The sequence below is a fragment of the Perissodus microlepis genome, chromosome 5 (assembly GCF_051167445.1).
Source record: "Perissodus microlepis isolate ML-2025 ecotype Zambia chromosome 5, ASM5116744v1, whole genome shotgun sequence".
Classification (NCBI taxonomy): domain Eukaryota; kingdom Metazoa; phylum Chordata; class Actinopteri; order Cichliformes; family Cichlidae; genus Perissodus; species Perissodus microlepis.
Window position 1 is genome coordinate 33892625 of NC_140465.1, and position 24201 is coordinate 33916825.

At 39.6% G+C, this 24201-nt stretch overlaps 1 protein-coding gene and 1 long non-coding RNA gene across 3 annotated transcripts in view; one reads left to right on the forward strand and one right to left on the reverse strand.

Moving 5' to 3' along the window:
* col2a1b (collagen, type II, alpha 1b) overlaps positions 1–24201 on the reverse strand; it is a 47178-nt gene that overhangs the window by 9341 nt on the left and 13636 nt on the right. For both annotated transcript variants that reach the window (XM_084929537.1, XM_084929536.1), the window contains 32 exons: positions 23064–23117; positions 22187–22240; positions 21903–21956; positions 21765–21818; positions 21624–21668; positions 21290–21343; positions 20976–21020; positions 20722–20775; positions 18205–18303; positions 17858–17902; positions 17462–17560; positions 17217–17270; positions 16857–16964; positions 16544–16597; positions 15084–15182; positions 14480–14533; positions 13605–13703; positions 13283–13336; positions 12864–12917; positions 12402–12455; positions 10576–10629; positions 10167–10211; positions 9980–10078; positions 6797–6904; positions 6604–6657; positions 6220–6273; positions 6012–6065; positions 5593–5646; positions 3593–3700; positions 3167–3220; positions 2980–3033; positions 1900–2061 (listed from right to left, as the gene is read on the reverse strand). In XM_084929537.1, the coding sequence (XP_084785663.1) occupies positions 1900–2061; positions 2980–3033; positions 3167–3220; positions 3593–3700; positions 5593–5646; positions 6012–6065; positions 6220–6273; positions 6604–6657; positions 6797–6904; positions 9980–10078; positions 10167–10211; positions 10576–10629; positions 12402–12455; positions 12864–12917; positions 13283–13336; positions 13605–13703; positions 14480–14533; positions 15084–15182; positions 16544–16597; positions 16857–16964; positions 17217–17270; positions 17462–17560; positions 17858–17902; positions 18205–18303; positions 20722–20775; positions 20976–21020; positions 21290–21343; positions 21624–21668; positions 21765–21818; positions 21903–21956; positions 22187–22240; positions 23064–23117 (2187 nt within the window). The remainder of the gene's footprint in view (positions 1–1899; positions 2062–2979; positions 3034–3166; positions 3221–3592; positions 3701–5592; positions 5647–6011; positions 6066–6219; positions 6274–6603; positions 6658–6796; positions 6905–9979; positions 10079–10166; positions 10212–10575; positions 10630–12401; positions 12456–12863; positions 12918–13282; positions 13337–13604; positions 13704–14479; positions 14534–15083; positions 15183–16543; positions 16598–16856; positions 16965–17216; positions 17271–17461; positions 17561–17857; positions 17903–18204; positions 18304–20721; positions 20776–20975; positions 21021–21289; positions 21344–21623; positions 21669–21764; positions 21819–21902; positions 21957–22186; positions 22241–23063; positions 23118–24201) is intronic.
* LOC146387711 (uncharacterized) lies at positions 1963–10656 on the forward strand. Its single transcript, XR_014800312.1, has 4 exons — positions 1963–2070; positions 2245–2324; positions 6014–6109; positions 10605–10656. It is a non-coding gene; the product is annotated as an uncharacterized LOC146387711 (long non-coding RNA).

Genomic DNA, 24201 nt, shown 5'->3' on the forward strand with positions numbered 1-24201 from the left:
AACTAGAAAGCGCACAAATACTAAAACGAGTGAATACATGGATATAAAATTACAAACTAAACAATGTAATATAATATAAATAGGTTCAAGCACCTTTCATTCTGGTGTCCCATAGACTCTAATATATCTGCGTTTAAGAAATAAATAAAGGTGACTGTGGCTTCAAAGAATTGTTTAAGAGAAAGAAAAATATATGATTGATAGTTAAGTAAGAGGACTGATGGGGCTCTAATTTCTATCCTTTTAATGTGAAGTTACAGTGAGAAGCCTTTCTTGGAAAACAGCTAATAAAACACTCAAAGTGATCCATCAATCACCAGCCACTTTATAAGGCACGCCTGTTCCACTGATTGTTAGCGCAAATCTAATCATCCAATTATGTGGCAGCAAATCAGTGGCTTTAGGCAGGCAGACATTGTAAAGAAGATCTGCTGAAGTTCAAACTGAGAGTCAGAATGGGGAAGAAAGGGGATTTAACTCTTTTCCTCTTGAATGCGCAGTAGGGGTAATAACCCTTGTATATTTCAGGCCTGCTGATGGAGAAACAGAAGACCACGCTGGGTGCCGTTCCCATCAGCTATGAACAGGAAACTTAAGCTGCGATTCACACAGGCTCACCTAACTGGTCAGTGGAAAGCTGGAAAGACGTTATCTAATGAGTGTCTTCAGAACTAGGTTCAGGATAAAAAACATGCATGCATAAAAGTTGAGCATTGTTTAAATGCCACAGCCTGCATGTGTATTGTTGCTGACCATGTCTTTATGCCCCTTTATGACCACAGTGAACAGAAGGATGATGAAACATGTCACAAAGCTCAAACTGGTGTCTTGAACATGAGAATAAATTCACTATTCTCTGATGGCATCCACAATAGAGCAGCTTTGATTTGGGCTTTTTGTAAACAAAAGGGGGGGGGGGGGGGTCTAACCTAGCAGCAGCAAGTTGTTCCTAATTAAGTGGCAGGTGAGTGTGCACAGTTCATTTAACACATACAGACATGCAAACAAAAGAAAAAAGCCGGGAGGTTATGCAGGGCGCTATTTCTTGCAGGTTTTGTCATGTGTGATGACTTTTTGAGGCATCACTTTTGTTTACTGACAAACGCTCAATACAGTTCAATACAATGCAAAGCAAAGATGTGTCCTATGATTTATCTCTTCTGTCATTTGCTACACATGGGATTTTATTCCCAGCTGCAGTTGCACTTTTCAGTGTCAGTCTCTCCATCACCTCTCCTCATCGCCACAACTCACTCTTTCACATGTCCTCTCCCTGAAAACATGTCCACTATAAACAACTCACTCCAAGTGACAACTGAGCACCCAGTTCAGCTGACAAAGACTTTGATGTGCTGATACATGGTTCAAGGCTGAAAATCTGTAATCTATAGGATGGACGGAGTCTCGGCACAGCAGCTATCTTGATGTTTGGGTAAGCTATCGTCTGTGATATGTATAGTATGGCATGTCATTGTCTTGACAGGACTTGTCACGTGTTTGTAACGGGCGCGTGCAGGCAGCTCTGGGGGTAGGCAAAGTAAAAGCCTGGGCTCCTGTCATCAGTCTGTCACTGGCCTGTGCTACCCTGTGCTGTCAGATGTCTCGGTCTGCTATTACAGCCAGTGATGGACATTGACATCTCTGTGCAGTAATGGAGAGTGTTTCCATTACTGATAAAATTGGCTCTTTGGGCTGACAGAGCCACACAAACGCCGACAGACGTGCAGAAAACAAACACATCTGATCATTTTCTACTCCCCAGAGTAGCTCTAACGACCGCCTAAATATGGTCCACTGAAGAGGTTTCAAGTATTACAAAGTAAAAAGGAGTTGCAGGTGATGCCAGCCAGTGTCTTGAGTGTTTTATGATGGAATCTGATTGTAGAATGAGAAACTCACAGGTGGACCATCCTCTCCAGCGTCTCCCTTCTCTCCGGGAGTTCCAGCGGGACCACGCAGCCCAGCATCACCCTGTCTGCCTGGAGGTCCACCGTCTCCCCTCACGCCTTTGGGTCCATCTTTACCGGAAGGACCAGCAGGACCAGGAGGTCCAGGATTACCCTGACAAGTGTGAGGAGGAGGACACATAAATATAAATCATTACTGAAACATATGAGTATTTTTTGTTATTTTAACTATCCAGTGATGATATGTACAGCTCTATATGACTTCAAATAACACATAGACTGTATATTAGTACCCTTACAGGGTTAGCCTGTTTTCTCACCATATGTTTCTTTGCAGCATGTCTGCAGAAAATGAAAATCTAAGCAAACACCTACAGACACACTGTGGTGAAGTGTGGAGGTGTTGAAACAGCAAAGGTAAGCACTTTATAGGTGCAAATTACAAGGTTTCCTATGACACAAAGAAGTCAGGCAGTGTTAGAAAACACACCCCTGTATCTGTTTCACAACAGTTTCTCTTGCTTATAAAACACAAATTAAACCAACTGTTCTTTTTTCCCATACCTGTGATAGATGTAGTTTTATTTGTATCTTTTTATATAAACTCTACAGTCAGACAAAAATAGCTTTTTCTGAAATTATATCAACTACAGTTATACACCAGCAAATATAATTACGATTTATGTTTTCTGGCTCGGTTTGGGAACCCAGTAAACCAATTCAGAATTGATCTTTTCAAAGGATGGCATGGATGCCTCATCAAAGGTCAATAGATGGTTGATGATTTTGAAAATATAGCTTTTGCAGACTTATTCAAAGCCATTTAAACATCAACAGGAGTTTCTGGAACTATGGGGGGATTCACCACCATCTTTAAAATGCTGAATAGGGAATATATTCAGCAGAAGCACACGATAATCAACAGCTTACAGAAAACACTTTATTTTTGCTTTTCCTTTAATTTTTCATTTGCTCTTATCATAATCTTAGTTTTGGTATCACCACTACACGTGTAAAGCTGCACATGGAGTCGGTTTGATGGAGGGTTTAGTTATCAGGACGATGAACTTACATTGGGGCCAGGGGGTCCAACTCGGCCGGCAGCTCCAGGGAAACCAGTGGCACCCTAACAGAGATGGACGCATTTAGACAGAGTCACAAATAAAATCCTAAAATAATGCTTCCTGCACATGTTATTATGAGACAAGAGTAAAATGATTTAAAAGTGAGACTCTTTGGTACAGATAAAAGTCACTTACAGGAGGTCCCTGAGCACCACGAGCACCTTTAGGTCCAGAAACACCCGTGGGACCCTGAAATGAACATATTCTGTGTTACACTCTGACATTTGTTGTATTTTATAGTAGCTTGTTTCTGTCAGCTAGTTTCTTATTCTGCCTTATGTAGCACAATCACCACCAACGGTTGCTGTCACTTTGTAAACTCCACCATGCATGTTTAAAAGAGAGAGAGGTTGAAATGAATGTTTTGCTGATTTGTGCATACATAACAGTTTCTCTTCTTGTAGGAAAAACTGTCACTCAGTGGCTGTCGTACTGTTATATAAAGCTTTTGATTAATAAGAAAAACTGGGATACAAACATCCAGTGTTTTTGTGCAAGCCCTCATTATTTTGGGTTTAGAAAACATATTTGTAGTGAAATAATACATGTAGTGACACTTACAGCGGGTCCAGGGGCTCCAGATGGTCCTTGGGGTCCAGGAGCACCAGCATCTCCCTTCTGTCCAGGTTCTCCCTGCTCTCCCTTGGTTCCAGGCTGACCGTCAGCACCCTGAAAGCAAAAGACAGAAACAGCTGTTGATATACATCAAAGGAAAAAAAAGTGAAAGGACTATATCTTAATAATCAAATACTTTCAAAGGTCTTTCACAATTACCTAAAATAATTGTTTAAAGGCTCATTCCACCAATTTTACACATGGAGTTCTGTTTACCTGCTAACACTGCATGTAACATGTAACCTGTGTGGAGCCATTATCATATATTAAATGGTTTGTTAAATTATCGGTTAACAGATCTACTGTTTAGCTTGAGTTAAACTAAAAAATATAAGATCTAAGATAAGATGACATATCTTCACTTGTCTTTTGTGTCGCTGCAATACCAAACTGCTTGAGTCCCCATTTATGATGGAGAAGTACATCAAATTATGCACGAATCCCAATCAAGTCAGGCCATTGAGTTTATGACTCTCGTCTACAAGTGCTACTGGTGCAGCATTTAGCCTCGTTGTGCCCACAGCGTCTGTGTTACATACACTTTAAAGTGGACCTATTATATTTTTTCTTTCACAGCTCTCAGTTTAAAACATGACCAAAGGTTCAAATGATGCAGTCAGTGAATAGTAATGCCTAAAAGCTCAGGCCTTAATCTGCTCTAAATACTCAATTTCATGCATTTTTTTTCTCTTTTGAAGATGTGGGTCATGTAGGCATGTAGCTCTGTGTGGAACTACATAAGCCCCACCTGCATTTCAAATCTTCTGTCTTACTGGGACAGCCAATTAGAAGAAAGCTAGCCTAAAGGAAGGAGAGCTGTGGCTTTAGACCAGCGGTCCCCAACCTTTTTTGCGCCATGGACCGGTTTATGTCCGACAATATTTTCACAGACCAGCCTTTAAGGTGTTGTGTATAAATACAACAAAGTAAAACAGTACCGGTACCAAAAAAAAGGAAGATTTATTTATAATACACGTGAAAAGACCCAGAGAAACCGAGGTAATGTTGTCCTCGGGTCAAAAATGGTCCCTAGGTGAATGGCAAACAAGTATATGGGAATCCCGAGGACAACACATGGGTTTTAATGATAAATACAAAAAATAACGCTTAAAACCGATAAAAACCCTGAAAACCATACATTTCACATGCGAGCCTGAACTCTCACGACCCGGTACCAAACAACTCACGGACCAGTACCGGTCCGTGGCCCGGGGGTTGGGAACCGCTGTTTTAGACAGAAGATCAACTGAACTTGAGCTGCACTGAGAAAGGATAAAATGACAGCTGCTCTAGGAGAGTCCAGGAATAAAAATACAGAGCTGGGATAGGACATGAGATATAATTACACAACAATTTCAAAACTTTTAATTGCAGCTCCTAATGTACTGTGATAACATGTTACAGTCGGTGTGCTCTGAAACAAATAGTATTTAGATACCTTGTAATGTTATTCATCCTGACAGAAAATCAATAATTAATCATTGTGTAAGGTAGAGAAAAAACAACCTGTTTAGAGATAAATTGTGCTGCCACAAATATATTGATGAAATCCATTTGGAGGGATGCAGCTTATTAAAAAACATCTATTTTATGTCCATCGTGAGTCCTTGGCAATAACTAAATGGATGTTTGACAAAAAGACACTAATTTCCCTCCACAGATATTACACCGAGGAAACAAGACATGTGTCAAGATAAAGAAAATAATAATTCACCGAGGCCTAAAACTGATGTAAAGGCAGTTAGACGTCCAAGTGTTTCTAGATATGAGCGGTAGAAAAGCCCCGCCATGTAGATGCAGTTATTTTTTTACTTGCAGTTAAATAAGCAAGTTGAATCACTTTAAAGTAAAATTATACTTCTACTTATACTTTGCTAGCAAGTCAAAACATAAATCACTCAGGAGTCTGCAGTAAGATTAGTTCATGGTGATGGCTTTCTACTTACTGGGGGTCCAGCAAAGCCAGCAGGTCCAGGAGGTCCAGTCTCACCCCTGTCACCCTGAAAGATGAAGACACAGAGGCATTAAAAACTCAGGGGTTAGGCCAACTGAGAGAAATGGCTGATCTGTTGGGACCAATGTTTTAAAAATAGTTGCTCCAATACTTCAAAATGCCTGGCTCTAAAGGAAAACTGAAAAGCTTAAGTATAAATACAAGTATAAAGAAAGATGATGATAGTTCAGGCTGAGGTGCTGAACTGTGACACTATAAACCAGGTGAACGAGATCTATAAGAGCATGCATGCTGCCTAAAAGCCTTAATACAATATACTAATATATGATGATTTGACCTAGTCACTGTGCATGCACCAAATTCCTAATCTGATATGTTTTCTTTACTAAAACAATAAACTGTGACACTCACAGGAGCACCGCGGACACCAGGAGCTCCAGAAGGACCAGCAGGACCAGATTCACCCTGCGAGAAAATACAGGAAGAACATCAGCAACATCATACAGAAGGTTAACTTTACATTATAGAAACCTATTTATACTTTTCCAAAATGAAGACTTGTGCAGAACAAGACATTACATCATTTAGATTAAATAAAATAAAAGTAAAAACGCCTCACCTTCTCACCATTGGGACCAGCAGGACCAGGGGGCCCAATGGGACCAGTGAGACCCTGAAACATGAAACAAAAAAAGTATAGTTAGTATAAAGACTTGGAGAGGTTTGAAGTGTGAGAACAGAGAATTCACACTTTGCTTTAAAATGAGCAGCGGGAATAACAAAACACTTTCATTCTAAAGAACAAAAGAATGAACATTTTAGATTTTAGATTAAATGTAAAGTATAATATGCTTTAAATAAGAGATTCATATGTGCAGATAGATATGTATACAGTGTATGATTCTAGCATTTTATTTCCAGGAAATAAATGAAAGTCGTTCTATCTGTATTCAGCAGAAGCTACTATCATTCACGAAAACCCAAATGAATGACAGTCACTCACTCTGGCACCATCTTTGCCTGGAGCACCTTCAGGTCCTTTCTCTCCAAGGTCTCCCTGTGGGGATAAAGAACTGAATTAAAGTCTGTCGTGTGACAAGAAAATATGCATAAAATTATACTCAAGTAGGGAAAATTCCACAAATTGAGTGTTTATGCATTCAGTTTGGTAACACTTGTTTCCCATCATGGCTTACTCTGTCTCCTTTGGGTCCGGGAATACCAGCACCTCCTCTCTCTCCAGGCATACCCTGCAGGCCAGGGGGTCCCTGAGCCCCTGCAGTACCAGCAGGTCCAATCGCTCCCTATTATTAATCAAAAATAAAATGAGATGACAGGTTTGGGTTCAAAGACACAAAGACAGAAGACATTTCAACTGTTTACTTTCTCTAAGCACCTGCTACACATGCACAAAGATGTTTTATACCTCCTGATGCAGTCAAGGTCTTTAAAAAAAGACTTGCAAAAAGGCTTGTGATGATGTTCTGTCACATTTCAGACAGATTCTGCTCGGGCTTTGTTTAATAACCCACAATATGAGTCAGAAACACAAACACGGCGCCGTCTCAGAGTGAGAGAACATCTGCTCATTCAACAAAAGAGGCCGATGCTCATCTTTGTCCCTTCAAGGTTAACAGATGACTGAGAGAATAAAAGAGAAAATAATCCTGCCAACTTCTTTTTCTTCTTGCTACAGAAGAATGTTAAAAAAAAGCCCAACTCTCTAATGAGTCGGTCACTTTTAATTTAAACATAAAGACATCTTAATTTCCATGTGTTTTGCTGTGATGGTGGGTTTACCTTTAATTCTGTTATTAAAAGGACAAAGGGCGTTTTATCATAAAGGCACGAATCTCTATTTCACACATCAAAGCTGAAAAAATTGAAAGCAAATGCAGACTTTGATTGTTTTTTTAAAAAGTACTCCTATAGGCTCACTCTGAGTCAAAACTTCAGCTGTGCTGCGGTGCTTTATCGTGCAGCCTATAAATCAGACACACACAGCATTTCTTCTGCCTATCATTAAGCCATAACCACAGGGCTAACACAAGCACAACACTGGCTGTGAATACTATAGATTAATACTCTAACTCAAAGAGGCCGACAAACGATCCCTCTTATAAAACAAATCGTTTTCAGAAACTTGCTTTTCTACAGACTGTTGGTTCATCCCTTCTTCATCGTCACCACCATCACACTCACAGTCTATAATCCTCATCCTCTAACCACTTATGTCTGGGGATGAAAACCTATGAACTGGGATTAAAATCCAACCAGATAACAATCCCAAAGTGGGAATTGCAGCCTCTCTGAGCTCTTCCTCTGCTCACAGTACCATTGTGACAAATCATTGCAGTGGCTGGAAATTGCTGACAGATGGCAAGTGAGTGTATAGCCTGACCGGAGACACACTGAGCCATCAGCTGCAGTGAATGTAGGAAATATTTTATTTTGTTTTAAAGTATTATAAATTTATGAAATAATATGAATGCAGAAAACAGAAATAAAACAAACGTCCAGACCTGAACTGCTGACTGACGCTCAATTCTAGTTACTGATGGCTCTTCAACCACTAATCCTCAACTTTTCTGGCCTATGACAAAACTGTGTTTGCTTGTGACTCATATCTACAAAGCAATTATTCACAAGAACCCAAAGGAAGAAAGTTTAAAAGTAAAGGAGAGCTTATTAAAAATATGTTTTCTTCTGTTTTCCACTCTTTGAATTACATCCGAGATCTACTATTTTAGTCAGTAAAAAAATCCTAAGGATGCTGAACTTAAATTGTCTCAGGAATTAGAATTTTTTAGCATCTAGGGGAAAATAGGCTTTTACTCAGTCTAGGAAACACTGAAAGTTTAGCTTTGGAAGCAAAAAAAAGCTTATTAAGGTTAGAAACCTGGTGGCCAAATGTAACTCTGTTCATTTAGTATTAGCTCAACAGTACAACCTGCACAGGAGCAACCTTACACCAACATTTATCAGGCACATGTGTTATTAAAAAGACAAATGCAAACATTAGATCATGAAGGAAAAAGCTGTTCTGTCTCAACAAAAGAAAGAAAAATGCTCTGCTTCAGTCCAGCCACACTGTAAAGACCTCAGTTACAGTCGGTGTGAGGTTCAGTCGATATCCTGAAGCACACACGTGAGCAAACGATGGTGTTTAATGACTTCTGCAGAATAACATCGTTAAATATTTAACCCTCATCTATTATTTTGCAATAAAACCACTCCATCAGATTTTTGAGTTTTTTGATTTTCCCCTGCAGACACTGTAAGCATGTCCCTCACGGTTACAGTGTCTGCAGACATGACTTTGTTATCGAACTCTGAATGTCCAAACACAGGGATTAAAAAATGTTTAGATATTGTGCTATATATCTTTGGAATGGATTATGTTTCTCTGTGAGGAAAAATATGAATCTGAATGAACTGTACATAATTTAAGTTTAACAAAATGAATTGCATTGCATCTCAGTCTTTACTATACTATATTTATCTAAAGCAGCTGACAGCCTGCACAGGGAGCGCAGGCAGGATGGAGTGGATGAAGACGAGTGTCTGGGGTGATTTGTGACAGCAGGATCGTAAAGAGAGTGAAAGGGAAGGTTTAAAAGATGGTAGTGAGACTGGTATGATATATGGTTTGGAGATGGTGGTGCTGACAAAAAGACAGGAGGCTGAGCTGAAGATGTTAAATTTTCATCGGGAGTGACCAGGATGGACAAGATTTTACAATGTGCATTTTAACTTTGGTTTATTGATTTTAGGCGATGGTTAGATAGCATGTACATTTTTACCTAGCATGGCTCCTGTCATGCAATACTTCCAAGGAATTAGTGTTTGTGCTCTCTTTTTAATCCTCCTTATACTTTGTATCTGTAATTTTGTTGTACATTCTTGTATAATGACAACAAAGTATCTTATATTTACTGGAATAAAATAAAAACTATAAATGAACCAGTTTAGATTATGACCTGTAGTCTGGGACCTGATAGGCACTTAAGTTGATTCTTTTTTTTTTTTAAAGAAAATGCGATGCGATTCAAAACTGGAAAACTGAGGTTTTATTGTCATATACTGTCATATACTAACTAGACTGCTCAGTGCAGCAGAGTGAGGAATGATGCTGCCCACTTTCTCTAATTTTAGGCTGAAAACACCAAATATACGCTAAAATGCTGAGTACACACAGCTTAACTCGCAAATACTCGAGCTAATTATTATTCAATTATACGCTCAGACTGCTCTGTTTCTGCTGCCTGTGATAAGAATATTGAAAATCTCACCGTGTTTCGCAGTGGGTTGGGTGAACCTCAGGGAACAACATTTAATCAGTTAAAAAAAACATGCTTGTTATTGGCTGCTGGACTCACCTTGGGTCCGTCAGTTCCAGGAGTTCCAGGCAGACCTCTGGGTCCCTGCAGACCCTGAGGGCCAGCGGCTCCTCTCTCGCCGGGAAAACCACGTTCTCCCTGAACAGTAGCGCAGTGACAATCAGCGGCATGTTTGTTAATCAGCAGCCTACAGTATAATGAAATTATGTTAAGATCGTGAACTTACTCTAGGTCCAGTGGCACCAGCAAGTCCAGCCTCTCCAGGAACACCCTTGAATGGTGAAAAGAAAGAGAAGCTAAAAGACCTGCAAGACTATCACTGTTGAGATACTTAGTTATGCTTTATACTCATGGCACTAACCAAACTAAATTAAAGCCAAAAAGCAAATATTAAGTGTAATTATATATTTAGAAATCTGGTAGACGACATCTTAAGTCTTAAGACTTTTGCAATCACTGATAACGTTGGAAAAAAGCAGCAGCGCTTAAACTGTTTAATTACCTGTGTAATTAATCTGAATCGTGAGCTTGGAGTAAGTACATAAATTCATATCTTATACTCTATTTATACTCTATCTTTGTATACTTTTTATCTTTGTCTTATTTATCTTATTTGATCATGAAAGTGCACAAACCTGATCTCCAGGCTTTCCTCCCTCACCAGGTGGACCAGGAGGGCCAGGAAGACCCTGTGTGCAGGAGAGAAGAAGCATTAATGCAGCGAAGATCCAAGTCTGCACCCCCCTGCGCTTCAGATGGTGTTATTGTTGCATGAACGTGTCTACAGGCCTGCAGTGCTGACAGGAGTTACATATCACTTCCTGTGGACTGAATTATGGCTGTCACATATGACTCCATCTTCCTGTCAGTATGTGTCTCTGTCACAGGAAACTTGGGAAAGATCAGGTGATTTGTGGCTGAATAACAACATCTTCTTTTTTTCATGTTGAAATATTTTAATTTACTGCATTGCCATGGAAACACAGTTCAGGGAAAACTCATAAGCTAAATCGTTAGAACATCAGTAAGGCGCTTGGGAAATTGTTAATATGCTCGGAAAAGGTCTCTGCTGCTAAAAGGTGGAACTATGACTGGAACTCAGTAATGACATGTACAATAATAATAATAATGGATTGGATTTATATAGCGCTTTTCAAGGCACCCAAAGCGCTTTACAATGCCACTATTCATTCACTCTCGCATTCACACACTGGTGGAGGCAAGCTACAAGTGAAAGAGCCGCAGTTTGATCCTGTGAGGGGATACAACTTCCTCTGGGGTTGCATCACAAAGGTCATCTGGTAAAGAAACATATCTGCCAACCTGTTAAATATGCAGAGCCACCTGCTGCGGCCATCCTTTCTGAATAAGGGAGCATATGGAGGAATGTGTGAGACCACGCCTCTTAATCTGTGAATTCAGGTGTTTTCAGTCCCGTTGCCACATGTGTATAAAATCAGGCACCTGGCCAGCAGACTGCTCTTACAAGAACGAATGGGCTGCTCTACAGAGCTCATCATATTCCAGCGTGGTACTCGAACAGGTTGCCACTCGCAACAAGTCAGTTTGTGAAATTTCTCCCACTGTAGATATTCCACAATTAGCTTTAGTGGCTCACCATGTAAAGTCACAGAGCGGGTTTGCGAAGAGTCAGCAGAGCATCGTGTGTAAAAGTCACCAGCTCTGCTGACTCACTGACTGCAGAGATCTAAGACTCCTCTGGCATTAACATCAGAACATGAAGTGTGTGCCGGGAGCTTCGTGGTATTGATTTCCAAAACAACAGTTTCCTGTAGCTGTAATGTGCAGGTGGCCCAGTATCAAACACTGAAAAGGAACATTTGAGCTGGCAGAACAACAGTTTCCTTATTGTCACCTATAACTAAAATTTGTTGCACTGCTGCAGCAGGACCTAATGTCAAGTCACAGTTTTGAACACTTTGGATTATAAATGTCTTTAGATTTTGCAAGATTAAGTAAAATTGCTGCACAGGATACATGTGCCCAGCAAGTTTGGCACATCTAGGTGAAACCATACGTGTGAGCCATTCTGCAACACTCATACCCAACATATGACTCGGTGACAGAGGTGCCCAGTTTCAGAGTTTTTGAGTCCTTTTAGCTGCAGTTTTCTAGCTAAATAGTAGACATAACTTAATCTTACCAGGCAAATGTTTCCTGTATGCTCACAACACGTAATTCATGTAATTAGCAAACATGTTAAATATGTGTCATTCCATTAAAATATACTTTTATGGAATGATACATATATTTCTCTGTTGCACCATAAACAACTGTGGTCATAGAAAAAAATAAGTGGTTCCCGATTCTGGCACTGCTCAGCAGAAGAAAAGCAATAAACTGAAGTTTCTATGTATAACTGCACAATATAAAAGTAGTGATACAACTGCTCATATATGCTCAAAGGTGTTATAGCAAAGCTTTAAGTATGCAGACTCACCTGGAAGCCAGAGGGACCAGGCTGTCCTTGCTCTCCTCTTTCTCCAGCAGGACCCTAAAAGTCATCATTACAGTACCTTTATATAATTCATTGAAATTGTGCAATTTCATGTCTGGCTGACAGTTAAAATGGTGGGAAAATTCTGCAAAACCTTCCACTTCTTAGTAAACATTATAAAAATAAAATATTTATCATATACAAAATGTTCTCTAGTTCAAAAAGGTTTGTTTAGTTTGCTGAAATCTTCAAAAGAAGTTGAAAGTCTGTAAGTCAGTGATGGTGTGACATGATGTACAGACAATTTGGTCAAGGACTTTTTTTTTTCCAGACAGAGCTATGATAGAAGCAGTCTGGGAAATGGAGATAACAAAGACTGCTTCTAAGTGCAGACGTAGAAAAGGGATAAGATAATATCGGTGTTGAAGGTATATAAAGTGGCATGGGAGCGATAGAGATACGTACAGCAGGGCCAGGGGGTCCAGCTGAGCCAGTTTCTCCATCTTTGCCGGGAAGACCCTGGGGAGAGGAAGAAAGAGAGAGCCAGAGGAGGATGGGGTGGGGAGGTGGAGGAGGAGGTTTGACAGATATCAGCACTAAAGCCAAAGGTGATGCTCTTAACTGGGCAGACATCTGACAGATATATAACTGAGGCTTCTCGTGCTGAAGCTGGACTCTGTGAAACTGTGTACTTGAAAAATGAACCTAATCAAAAGTTTATAGTTTCTGACAATAACAAATATTTGGCTCTAAAAAGAGACTTTACTTTAGCATAACATGTTTATGTTTTTATGCACGTGATTAATTAATGCTTCATAAAAACACAGCAGTCAATCTGAGGAGCGTTAGTTTTAAAACATAAAATGGAAACACCATGAACGTACTCTCAGACCAGGAGCTCCAGCCAGTCCTTTCTCACCAGACTTGCCAGGTTCACCCTTAGAAAAGCAGAAATAAAATCCAGAGGTTAGTGAAAATGCTACTGCTGATCCCTTTGCACCTATTGTGAGAACAAAGGTGGATACAGGTGACGATGCTCATCAAATGATATAAAATTACTCAGCAGCACTCCACATGTTGCTGAACAGGTACTGTGCAGTTTTGAATCATGCATTTATGTTTTAGAAAGGACAAATAAAACACATTGCAACACACTGTAAAATATTACTCCCATACAGAAGGTACTTTTTGTTTCTTTTTACTTACAGTTGCTCCCTTTGGTCCAGGGAATCCCATGACTCCAGGCTGTCCTCGGGCTCCCTGTGGACCAGGAGGTCCTGGACGACCATCCTCACCAGGCGCTCCCTGAGTAAAGTCAAGCCAAACGTTAAATAACTGCCATATGTTTCTCTAACAAAATTAAAAATGTGACTACAAAATCTAATTAATATAAAGCAAAATTTATGACACACTGTGTATAATCCCTCAGTAATGTTACATCCATTTATATACCAATCATTTAGTAATCCAACCAAAAAATGTAGCTGTTTGTTGCACATTTAGACAAATATCATAATATTAAAAATCTGAAATCATTATGCAGAAATGTATGTTGTATATCAAATAAATGTGAGTTGCACTATTTCAAATCTATTTATTTTTTAGGTGTTTAAATTAATTAGTGAGGCTTCAGTGAATGGATCTGGTCTAAGTGCAGCTTGCAGAGTTTACAGCTCCACCGTCACTATTAACAAAGTGTATAAACATAAGGATTGAATGTTATCCTTAAAAACAGGAGACTGTGTGGCAAACGGAGCCCAAAGTGAAAGAGAAAAAACACAGCCCCCTGAATTCAGCGTGAACGTGGAAGTAAGCTACAGTATAAGGCTGGCGGATAATGGGCGGATAAATTTCCCACAATTCAATTTGATGAAACCACTCATGAGTCATTATGTGATCAGAGCACATTCGGTAAAATTACAAGTCTCTCCCTGGTTGTTTCACATGTGATATTAAAAATAACACACGGCTCTTAATACAGCAAGTGGATGCACAGCGTGTAGTTATTTCTCTTAATTTACAAGTAAACAACAACGACTAATGAATGTCTGTTACAACAAGAAACGTGTACATGAACATACAGAAGGTCCAACTTTGCCTTGAGGCCCAGCATCACCGGGGCGTCCAGTCAGACCCTGTCAGAGAAAGGAAGGAGAATTACTGGCTAAATCTGGATGAGTCATCAGGCATCTCTTTGCAGACATATGCTAAAGAAAGGTGGTATTACAGAACATATGGCACCATGTGAGACTGATTTTACACCTCTGACTAGCCCCCTGTGCAGGAAGCAGCACCTGCTGATGGAAATGACTAAGAACGGAAACATGAATGAGAGCACATTGCTCACAGGCTTCATTAACTCTGTTTTCTAATTTCATTTTGGTGACTGCACACAAACAATCTACTGCTGCAGCTGAAATTAAATATTTGAGAGGAAGAGGAAGTACAACTTATCTATCTATCTATCTATCTATCTATCTATCTATCTATCTATCTATCTATCTATCTATCTATGCATACAACACAGTTTTGAATGGACATAATGGAACTCCTTCATGAAAGAGAAACTAATCTAAAAAAAACATGCCAAATATAGAAACTCTGTTCTTCTGAACACTTTTGAGATTTGTGGAAATTTAAAGCACATTTCTGTGCGTAATAACGCACTGTAGAGGAAGCACTTACTCTGGCACCGGGCAGACCGGGCTCTCCAGGGCGGCCGGGGTCACCGCTGGCACCTTTGGGACCGCTGGCTCCAGAGGGTCCACGCTCACCGGGGGCTCCCTGTATTATGAGGAAGAGTGTAAATCACAAGTCAAACACAGAGGACGGGAAACATCTCAAAGTTCAGTGGAGATGTGTTTCTCTTTTAGTAGGATGAACAAATTTCATTGACCTGCAGGAGATGAGAAGATTAAATTCAGACAGATTAATTGTGATATAAACGAAACTGTCCGTGGAAAGATAATATTTAATGAGATGTTGGCTTTGGTGATTTGGGACGTGTAGGTCAGTGTGCGTGATGGGTTTGTGAGCTATGCTGCCATCTTGTGGGAGGCTGCGTGCATCACTGCTGCCTCCTAAAGCCTGCAGGATGAAGTCAAAGGGAAATAAGTGTTCTGACAAATGGCACTTTTTTTACTCTTCAAGGAAAATAAATTTTTTATTATGACCTTCAATAATTTGTGAATTCAGAGTGAACCCCAAAGACGTGCCTCATTAACTGCATCGTTTTAAAATCTGCCAGCTGATTTGTGCAATTTAACTTGATTTAAAAAATGTTATGAGTTAACGAGGGGAAAAATGATTTCTCAGAGAAGTCATCACAGAGACCAGAGTGAATTTACGCTCATTAAAATGCTTTGTGGAAATCAGGTCAGCTGCTTTTTTCATATACATCATGTTTTACCTTTTACAGTGTAGTCAAATATGTGCAGATTATTTATCGTTTTAAAACTTTTCTGACAAAAATATATTTTGGAACTTTAAAGGATTTATACATTCATGAAAAACAAACAGCTAAACTGAGAAATAATCCTATTCTTTAGAACTTTTCCAACAGTTTCAGTAGTTTTAGCTTTCACAACAAAGAAAGTAAAATATAGATATGAATATCTCAGTTACACACGTTTTCAAGGTTTTCTGATGGCTTCTAGTCTATGTTTGAAGTACTATTATTTCAAAGTATGCTGAACTATTTTTGTATTCTGAAGCGTAAGTTCGCCAATTATTAACAAGCTTATATCATCACCATCAGACTGGAAATGCTTTTATCGCTCAGTGAAGTAAATATTACTCCCTCCAAGCTGCATGTCAAAAATCTCTACACTAACTAAGATAATAATAATAATAATGATGATAATAATAATAATAATAATAATAATAATAATAATAATAATAATGTCATGACACAAACATCTTTTTTATGTCTTATGGAAAAGTTTAAATTAAATGTCTGTGTATCACATATAACTGAATGTATTCACACATATTTATTCACATATACAGTTTTACACCTGCAACTACTGACCAGATGCCTAAAACATGCTCTACTCAGCTCATTTTGGCTGTTTGGAGCACTTCACTTCCTTTTCAAAAAAAAAACCTCTTCTCTGGAGTGTCAGTGAAACCATCATGAAGCTTACCTTTGGACCAGCCAGACCATCTTGACCAGGGAAACCACGGTTACCGGGTGCTCCCTAGATGGAAAACACAAAATTAGATTTAAGCTTTATTTAAACAGCAATATCCCAATCTCACAGTGGGCCTTAAATGGGCTGCAAAGTTTTACCCAACGAATACACACCCATCCATCACAGAGTAAGCAATAACAGTAAGTTAGGTGTAGGAAAACCCTGACACTGTGATATTCTGTGATATATTTAATATTACTTTCCCAAGAGTTCCCGAGCAGCATGTTTTAAAGAACTGGAAAAAGAAAGCATGCTGTGCACTTACTCTCTCTCCAGGGGGTCCCAGTGGTCCAGCAGAACCAGGCTCACCTCTGGGCCCTCTCTTGCCTTCTTCTCCTAGTGGGCCATTTGGTCCCTGAAGACCAGGTGGTCCCTGGAATCAGATGAATAACAGACAAGGTTAGTACAAAACTGGAACAAAATATGTTGTATTTTTACATATTAAAATAATACGTTTTGTTAGGTCTGCGTTCCTAAACTATGTGGAAATGTGTACTAGGTCTGTCAGACGACATAGTCTGAAGTGTTTGTCCGCTTTTTCCACAAAGTACTGTATCAATGAATTCTGTTTTGCTGATGAACCGATCAGGGTATACAGACACAAGTCGAAGGAAACAAAACTCACAATTTCTCCTTTGGGTCCAGCCTCTCCCTTGAACCCTGGAATACCTGGGTCTCCCTAAACAGAGAGACAGAGAGAGAAACAATGCATGAGTTATTATGTTTTTAAGACCTGCTTTAATTATTTGGGATATGAAATGGACAACAAACATCAAGTGGTCAATTAAACTGCGAATACATTCAGATATATAAATAGATTAAAAGTAAGGGGGCATCCTGTGTTTTATGAATGATTCATTCAGTACATACAGAAGTTCCCTTTGGACCAAGAGGTCCAGTGGCTCCCTGAGGCCCGGGAGGCCCCCGAGGTCCAGGGAAACCAGGAGCACCAGCGATGCCAGGAGCACCCTATAAAAAAGAGACAGAGAGAAATCTGAAGTCAGTCAGCTGACTGATCACTGAATCAGAAGTATTTCATCTCAGCTTTTAAAGCTGGAATAGAAAGCTCAACATCATTCACTGCTTAATCGGTCAGATTCAATAAGAGATCACTGTAAATGTTCTGTATAGGATGCAAATATTATTAGATACAGTAGAGTAACTCTGAAGTTGCAAGAAAAAAATTACCTGCATGTCTAAATATGAAAACGTTAAGTGAGAAGGTGGCACTTTGAAATACAGAAAAGGTAAAAATGCTAAACTCACAGCAGATCCTTTCGCTCCAGGGATGCCATCAGTACCGGGATTACCCTGCAAAAAAAATTGTCTTTAATCAAATCCTTTTAATTTAAAATGTCAGGTGATGTTGATGGAAAGGTTCAGGGGCTCATCTGACAGGATGGTGTGGGTGGGTCTACCAACAGTCTGTCCAAACAATGTTAAACTACAGCAGAAAGCTGCTTTTCCACAGCACAGTTCTCTCTGCTCACTAAAGAGAGTCTGACAAGTTTCTGAGAAAAACATGTAATAAAGAAACTGAGCTGCACTTTTCACAAAAAAAAGAAAGTGGTATGAACTGACAGATTTAGATAAAGAGTTCTAGCATCACTTACAGAAGCGCCAGAGGGTCCAGAAGATCCAGGAGTACCAGACTCTCCACGAGGTCCCTGAGCACCCTCAGGTCCACGAGCACCAGTAGGTCCGGCTTCTCCCTGATCCACAACACAGAGGACAGATGAGTAATGTGTAAGCAGAGTACACAGAGTAACTGAAAAAGACTTCCAGATGGGCTTTTAATAAAAAAAATGTAAATAGAATTGAAAAGAAGAGTGATTTAAAAAAAATAGTTTAATTTAATTGATTTATGTAATAACGTCATATGTCTTTTAATAATGATAATAATAATAATGGATTGCATTTTTACAGCGCTTTTCGAGACCCTCGAACCGGCAACCTTCCGATTACAAGACGAACTGCCAACTCTTGAGCCACGATCGCCCTTTTAATATGTATTATGGGATTTATAGGTTTCTTGGTAGTGAAATATAAATACTAGTGCTTGTAATTATCAAAAAATGGTATTGATTTAGGATAAAAGTAGATGCGAAATGATGCTGCAGACGTGGCTCTTTCTTATTGCAAACTTTATTTAAAAAACAGGAAGTAGATTTAAACTCTTTATGAACTTCTTATATTATGAATATCTTCTATTAAAATACTCAGTGCCCATTGCAATGTAGAAGTGCTTAAACCTGATCTTTCTCATCACCAGCAGGGGGCGACATCTCTAGTTACAGAAACAACAAGTCTGATTGTGTGGACATTTATTTTAAAACAGCCCAGAGGATCACTTCTCCTGCTGTATCCTCTCAGTAATCATTTTCCTGAAGAGTTTAAAGGCTCAAATGTTTATTCCAACTCTTACTGAAAACAGCACTGTGTTTATTTAGCAACTTATGGTTCCATTTAAAGCAAAATAGATAAAACAGCAGGGCATCAACTTGGTTGGAGCCAAAGTGTAATTGTTATACACCTACATGGTGACAGTTAAAACGCTGAGCTTGAGCCCTAAAGACAGAACCTGTGTGAAGTCTTGGTGGCTAATGCCATCTTTTATATACAGTTTGTGGGTCGTGGGAGCAGTTTGCCTTCAGAGCGTTCTGTCAGAAGGCTTTCTTCTCATTTATTTATTGCTTTTTCGAAGGTTTTAATATCTGGCTAGGAGGACTCTTTATCCAACAGCATAAAGGGCCTCGAGGTGACAGTTGTTGTGATTTGGAGCAACAGCATTTAAATAAAATCGAGGAGTAAGGATTAGATGTAGGAGGAGAAGATTTTTCAAGGTTTTGTGCTTCAGTATTAAAAAGCCTAACTCAATATTCTGAGCTCCCACCTCCTGTGGACGCAAGCCAGAGATTTTACCACGGTGGCAGTGTGCAACTTCATGCTGATGCATGAAATGTGTTTGTCATTCTTGCTGCGTTGCAGGCTTTCCACATGCAGTAGTAACTATAACCTCACATAGGTCAAAGGTATGTGCAAAAAATATTGATGTTACAGCCTTTTGTAAATGCCAATAATTTACTGGCTCTAAAGATGAAGACAAAATGAGACCTCTGCCAAATTTGTAGTTTTTAAATTTGCTTTTAGTGGGGGAAAAAAATCTCAGTATATTAGAGCCAGTAACTCAGTCGCTGTTAGATAATAGAATTCAGCTGCAGCAGGAGCTGAAGAAAAACTGTCCATCTCACATTTGTTTATTTCACAAAGATAGTTTCTTTAGTTTTTGCAGTCAAGGTTCATATGTGTATGTGATGGAACACCAGGACTGAAAGGACTTAAATGAGGCAACATCTCATGAACACATTTAAGAAGTTTAGGTTCCTGAAGGCATTGGAGGCATGAAACATAAACATACATAAAGCCATTCAGACTTTTCTGCAGATAAACATAAAACTATACTGTGCGTGTTTTTGAATATAACATGATGAAATTTCCAAACACACCCCTTTCCTCATTTTGAGCCTAGCTTGCCTTCACTATTTCAAGGAAACACTCCTGAATTTTCTAAAGAGACGCTCCATTTGCAATTCCTATAAGATTTCTTAAACAATCAAGGGGCTTGAAGAAGAAAGCAAACCACCAGCACAGGCCCCTTGAGCACAGATCTGAGCCTGTTTGCCATGGAGGAGAAATAAATCAGATTCAAACCAGAGACACAAAAGAAGAAAAAAGACAGTAAGGGGAGTGAGAGAGGGAAAATAACACTGTAAACCCCCCCTCCTCCCCAATTTTCCACACAGATGGAGGTTTAAAGCACTTTTCAGTGCAGCGCAGGCATCTCCAATTTCACTGAAGCATTTCATCTTGTCCCCACAAAATCCTCCCTGAGCTGGGTACAGACATTTTCTGAGATAATAACTTTTTTCCTCATATAAAGAAAATCTTCCTAAAACTATATTCACTTTAACTTTATTTTGGTGCAGAAAAATCCTAAATAAGTGATTCAAGTTTTTCTGGCAGTGTTCTGATAGAAAGAAAGAAGGCAAACAGTGCAAAAGAGAATAACCAACACAAAGGTGAATATGAAGAGGTGCTGAGAGCTTCATTTAGATAAACATGTGACTTACTTTTGCACCGGGCGAGCCAGGGAAGCCTGGAGCTCCGGAAGGTCCAACGGGGCCCTACAGAGAGAAAATAGCCTGTCAGTTTGGCTATTAATCACTGACACATCCAGGTGTGAAAGATCAGATACTATCATATTGTGGAGATGTGCATGCAGAGAAACACAGCTCTGACTTCATGTACAGTATTTCCTGCCAGATCTGAATGCAAATGTGGACAAAATAAAAGGAAACTACATGACATCTAAGAGGGCACTTACAGGTGGACCAGCAGGACCAGGCAGGCCATCATTTCCACGAGCTCCCTGAATAAAGTGAACAGTGCATTATGAGGACAGGTCAGGAAAAAACACAGCTGGATAAATGATTTCTTATAATCAACAAATAACGCGACACAGTGTTTAAAGGTTAATGCAATTATCGCCATAACTGCCTAAAAGAAGCACCTGATAAATGCTCTAAATTTACTTCTTTACTGCTAAACAAAGAGAAGGGGTGACAATCCAACCATCTGTTATAAATTATATTAAGTTTGTTTCCAACACCACAGTTTAGAGAGAAACATGGCACCTACAGCAGCTCCACTGGCTCCAGGACGTCCTCTCTCACCAGGCAAACCACGAGGTCCCTGTGAGGGAAAAGAAGAGAAGTTCTCACCATTACCATCATTTACCAAATGTGTGTGTGTATACCTGTTTAGACATCTTTGTGGGGACCAAAAATTGGAATGTTATACTTGTGGGGACCAACAGGTTATGGTTAATTGTAGGCTGAGGGTTAGGGTTAGGCATTCATTTTTGATGGTTAGGGTAAACGGCTAGGGAAAGCATTATGTCAATTAAATGTCCTCACTAAGATATAAAAACCTGTGTGTGAGTGTGTGTGTGTGTAATGCCCACAACTCATACCATTGGTCCGGGAGCGCCGCTCTCTCCAGGAGAACCAGATTCACCCTGAACAGAGGATTTAACTGTTATTATGGTTCAGCAACTTGGGGGATTAAACAAGTGTTAAGCTGTGGGTCTGTCAGAAAAATCACTACATCTCACCTTAGAACCAACAGCTCCAGTCTCTCCCTTTGCACCGTCACGCCCTGGATAACCCTAAAAGACAGAGACGTCAGGTTACATGACATATAAACACCCGCCTGTTTATGCTGGAATTTCTAGGACAACAAACACACTCACTCTGTGCCCCTTGATGCCAGGCAGACCAGGAGTTCCCGGGAATCCACGAGCTCCCTGTGGCATGAAAGGAAAAGATGTAGACCAACATAAACAGAGGGAATCAACATGAAGCTAACAGTTAAATTACTTTCTCCACAAATACAAAGAGTCCAGTTTAGCAAACAAAGAGAACGAGAAATATTAAAATTCTTTCTTAATTTACAGATTTAAAGAAGTTTGCTTTTAAATGCATTAATAGTTCATCATCTAACTGGAATCAGCATCAGTTGACTAGAGTAACTCACCTGAGGTCCCGAAGGTCCACGCTCACCTGATTTTCCAGGTTTGCCAGCTTCACCCTAAAACAGAAAACAAAGACAGAGACACTGAAGTGAAAACCAAAGTAAACCTGCATTTGAAGTTGTTATTTTGTGCAATTCTTCCTTACATATAAAAAATGTCTGTGTATTTTTGTCTACTTGTATGTAGTTGAATAGAATAAAGAGCACCCTAGTGGACACAGCGTGTAATGTCACATTTGCTGCCATCATGTGGCTAAAAGGAGGAATTACTTTTTTTTATGTCTGTGGTCCAAATGCTGTTTGAAGATTCTTCTGAAGATTGAATTCACAGCATGCAGCCCGCCTCTACTTTGCCTCTACTTTGAGAAAGATTTGCTGAACACTTCAGTCAGCTGCAGAGCTGTTACAGCTAAAGGAGTAACAGCTAGTAACACCGCAAAAAACTACATGAGTCCAAACTTCTATATAAAACAAGGATTTGCTCATATAAAACAGTATCACAGACAACATTCATCTGTTTATGTGGAGAATGCATCAGGACACGGACTGGAAAGTCCTGCTGCTGCAATCACACGAGTGCACTTTTCTACTCCATCTGAGCACTCAAGCGCTTTATACAACTAATTCATTCATCCAAGCACTTTTTCTAAACTGTTTAGTGCTTACTGTCTAACATTCACACTCCGATGAATACATCGGAGAGCAACATGGGGTTAGTATCTTGCCCAAGGATATTTGGCATGCAGACTGGTGGAGATTGAACCACCAACCTTCCGGTTAATAGCTGACCTGCTCTACCACCTGAGCTACAGCCACCTCACCTTTGCCAACCTGGCGAAGAGGTGAGGCATTTCATTTTAGTTGCAATGGTCACACTTACATCATCTCCAGGTTTTCCAGAAGGTCCAGGGGGGCCACGGGGTCCCATGGGTCCCTGTTAGAAACAGAAAAAATGAGCACAGGTGAGAAACTGTGAGAATCAACAGAGGGCAACATTACACACTTTACGTTTTAACTCATAGGAACTGGTATTCATAGCTGGTGTCTGTTTCCTTTGACAATCAGCTCTGACAGAAAACAGAGAAAAGTCAGACAAGTCACAGATGTGCTTAAAGACCTAATCAGTGACCCTGATTATTGTTTTCACAGTTTAAGTGCTACACTCACTGATGCAAGCCGCCAATATTGTTTACTTATGCAAAAAAAGATAATGAACGCCTTAATTTAGAAAGGACACCATACTGTGTTAATCTGAAATGGGAATTGTTTTTGCTAATTGTATAATTGTATAAGTTACGTAATAATATTAATAATTATAAATAAAACTATTAAAGTATTCTGTGTCTCAGTAAGAAGGGTTTTGTAGGTCTTTACAGGCTTTCTTTCTCTCCTCCCTGGGTTGTTGTCTCATGACTAAGCAGCTGCACAAAAAGTTTGGTGAAGGACATAGAACAGAAGTGCTGATTATTAATCTATCGATGTACTGGCCTCCTCTTTGATCTGTGATTTTCCATGACTGGACTTTATGCTTGGCCAACATTTTCACCTCTCTACAACTGTCAAGCTAGTTTCTGGGAGGAAGTTTGATTTTAATCACTCCTAATGATGCACTGGCACATTTTTAAAAGGGAAAGGCATCTCAGAGACGTTCTGTCTGCATATCTAGACTCCACATGAGCAGATTAACACAGCAGTGGGGAGACCTTGCATTGTCTACCTGCTGAGAGAATAGTACTGGGTACAGGGAAGGGGTTGGTGGTGTGGTTTCGGTGAACTTTGGGGGAATGAGGAGAAAAAATTAAAAAACTTAGAGAAGCAAATGTAGGAATAGAAAATAAAAACTGATTGGAAGAGATGCAATCTCCTCTCCAAGATGAGTTTATGGAGATAATGAATTGTAAAAATAAATATGTGAGGAAAGGAATGATTGCAAGAATAATGGAAGAATTAGATTTGACCTTTTTATTCAAAATATGTGTGTAGGAAGGTGGAGACAGATATTAACGTCAATATCTCAA